We start from the raw sequence: 2,831 nt of genomic DNA, 5'->3' as shown, positions 1-2,831 counted from the left end.
GGGCACCAGGTATTTCTTCTTGTCCAGGTCCCCTATCCGCGCCTTGGGGGCCTTTTCCACGATGACCTGGGGGAGGGCAGCAGCGTCACCCGCCGCCCCGCGGGGGTGTGGGGGGACACGGTAGGGGGACGGGGGCGGCGCTTACCGGGACACGGTCCGGGTATTTCTTGCGGATCTTCTCGCCCTCGCAGCGGCGCTTCTCGAAGGGGTGCTCCTCCTTGTACAGGAACTTCATGGCGGCGCCGGGCCGGGCCGCGACCGGGACCGGGACCGGGACCGGGACCGGGACGGTGCGTGCGCGGCGCACGGATACGGCCCCGCCCCTCCCCCCGCCGCCGCGGCCCCTTCCCGATCCGCCGCCCCGCCCCCGCCGCCGCCACGCCACTAGCGCAGCGCCTGCGCAACCCGCGTAGCGCCGCCCGCCGCGCTGGGCCGCTCCGCACTCAGCGCAACGCTCGCCCGCGCCGCTCCGCGCCCTGCGCTGCCTGCGTAAGCGCCTCTTCCGCCCCAGCCCCGCTCCCGCAGCACGTCGCTACGGCAACGGCGTAAGCGCGCAGGTGGCGCCTACGCAGCCTGCGTACACTGGCGGAACACCGTGGCCGTTACGCACTTGGCGTAACGCTGCGGCCCGCGGCGCTTCGCGCCCCCGCGCGAGGCCCCGCCGCGGCGGCTGCCGGTCCCGGGAGCCCCCCGCGCCGCCCGCCCGGAGTCACGACGCGCCCGCGGTGGCGCAAGCCGCGCCCGGTGCGTGGCAGGCCAGCACCAAAACAAAGTAGCGCGGCCGGGGCGGGGCGGAGGGGGCGGAGCCGGGCCCGGCCGCGGAGGGGGCGGGGCTGCCCCGGCGGCGGAGCCGCGAGGGGCTGGGGAGTGCCGCGCGGAGGAATCCGTCGCGGCCGCTGCGTAACGCGGCTGTCATGTGATTGACGTCATCCCCCGGGGGTCACGTGCCGGGGATCAAGCGGGGCGGGCGGGCCGCGACCTAAACACTGGCGCCGCGTGACCGCTGGAGCCAATGGGAGGCAAGGGGCGGAGCGGGAGGGGGGAAGGGACAGAACCACAGCCGAACCGGGAAGGGGGAGAAGGACGAAGCCATGGCCGAACCGGGGGGAGGGAAATAGAAGTACAGCCGAACTGGGGAGAGGGGGAAGAGGACAGAAGCACGGCTAGACAGGGGGAAGCGGAAGGATGGAAGGAAGCACACCTGCACTCAGCTGGGGCGGGTGGGGAGAGCAGCCCCTTGGCTGAAGGGGCTGATCCTGCCCCCCCGCAGCCCTCCTGCCTCACAGCAGGCCGCGGGCATCCAGGCAGAAAGGCTCCAGTGGCTCCAGCCGCGGCCATCGGAGAAGGGAGTCACCGCACGGGAGCTGCCAGGAGCCTCCAGGCAGTGGCGGGGAGGGAAGACAAAGTCCCCCCCCCAGCAACAGAAAGGGACGAAGACGCTGCATGTGGGACCAAGGTCTTTTAAAAATAAGAGGCTGGGGCCAGCACTGCCCGTGCGTCCATGTCCGTGCATCCAGCTGGGAGGGGGTTGCGCAGCCAGCACTGTCATTAGCCCCCACTTCGTCCGTGCCCAGCGGGCTCCACGATCCAGGGCAGGCGGTTTTCACGCTCCTCCCTGTAGGGGAAGCTCCACCCCCTCCTGCAGGCTCCGCCCCTACACGGGGCCGGCGTTGGGGKGGCCGGGCCAGGCCCCCGCATGGCGGGGTGGCAGGGGCTGCCGTCACCACAGCCGGTGCTGGTGCAGGTTGCGGCTCAGGACTGAGCGGACATCGGCGGTGAACCTGCAGGACGCAGGGGCCGTCAGAGCAGGGCCCAGGCATCTGGCTGCCCCACAGCCGCCCCACAGCTGCAGCCCCTCACCTCAAGGCATCCAGCATGGGCAGCAGGTTGAGCAGCGCCGTGTCGCTAGGGTCGCTGAACCACGACTTGATGGGGATGGCGTTATCTGAAGCACAGCAGTGAGGGGCGGCCAGGCTGGACACCTGGGACCTACCTGGCAGGGGCGGGGCCAGACCCAGATGCCTGGACCCCGACCCAGACACCTGACGGGGGAGGGCCCAAACCAGATGCTAGAGGCCTGACTTGGATCCCTGGACTCTACATGGCAGCAGCGGGGGGCTGACCCAGACACCTGGGCCCTACTTGGTAGGTGGGGGAGGGGGGGAGCCTGACCCAGAAACCTGGGCCCTATGTTGTTGGAGGGGCAGGGGGCCCTACCGGGTTGTGGGGAGCCAAACCCAGACACCTAGGGCCTAACTGGTGTCAGTGAGGGGGGCCTAACCTGGACGCCTGGGCCCTACCTGGCTGGGGCAGGGGCCAACCCAAACATCTGGGCCCTACCTGGCAGCACTGGATGGGGCGGGGAGCCCGACCCACCCCCGAACGCCTGGGCCCTACCTGGGTGGCTCCTGTAAGCCCCTGGGGAGTTGTCAAGGATGACGATGCTGGAGAGGTCGCTGTGTACCACCGACAGGTCCTTGATGTAGCTGCCCAGCTCCAGGGTGCAATGCTGCCACCAGGGGTGCGGGGCTCAGACCCCACCCATGGGGCTGGTCCCGCTCCAGCCTTGCCCCTGATTTGCCCCATCTCCCTCTGACCTCGCACACCAAGGCCTGAACTGCCACCATTCCCCCAGCCCATATCCTGTCCCCCACAGCACAAGCCCAGGCCTGCAGGGCAGTGCCCCCCTGCCCTGCCCATTAGCCCCACCCCCTCTGGCCTCACCCATCTTGGCCCCACCCCCAGGCCCCATCTGCCTCTGTCCCAGCCCCACTCGCCCTCCCAGCACAGATCCAGGCCTGCAGGAAAGCCCTGCCCCCACACCGGCCCCC

The 2,831-nt window shown here is 70.7% G+C and overlaps 2 protein-coding genes across 2 annotated transcripts in view; both read right to left on the bottom strand.

Moving 5' to 3' along the window:
- The window catches only part of PHF23 (PHD finger protein 23), a 3,905-nt gene extending 3,670 nt beyond the window's left edge, over positions 1-235 (bottom strand). Inside the window, exons 1-2 of the mRNA XM_085322532.1 lie at positions 146-235; positions 7-66 (exon numbers count right to left, since the gene is read on the bottom strand). Coding sequence (XP_085178658.1) covers positions 7-66; positions 146-235 — 150 coding nt within the window. The remainder of the gene's footprint in view (positions 1-6; positions 67-145) is intronic.
- Positions 236-1,444: 1,209 nt separating this feature from the next.
- CTDNEP1 (CTD nuclear envelope phosphatase 1) overlaps positions 1,445-2,831 on the bottom strand; it is a gene marked incomplete at its 5' end in the record, with an annotated part of 2,954 nt that continues 1,567 nt past the window's right edge. The window contains 3 exon segments of the mRNA XM_085322535.1: positions 1,445-1,781; positions 1,861-1,945; positions 2,398-2,640. Coding sequence (XP_085178661.1) covers positions 1,721-1,781; positions 1,861-1,945; positions 2,398-2,640 — 389 coding nt within the window.

The sequence above is a fragment of the Rhea americana genome, unplaced genomic scaffold (assembly GCF_003343005.1).
Source record: "Rhea americana isolate MKP2758 unplaced genomic scaffold, rheAme1 scaffold_785, whole genome shotgun sequence".
Classification (NCBI taxonomy): Eukaryota; Metazoa; Chordata; class Aves; order Rheiformes; family Rheidae; genus Rhea; species Rhea americana.
This window is presented reverse-complemented; position numbering and strand designations above follow the sequence as displayed.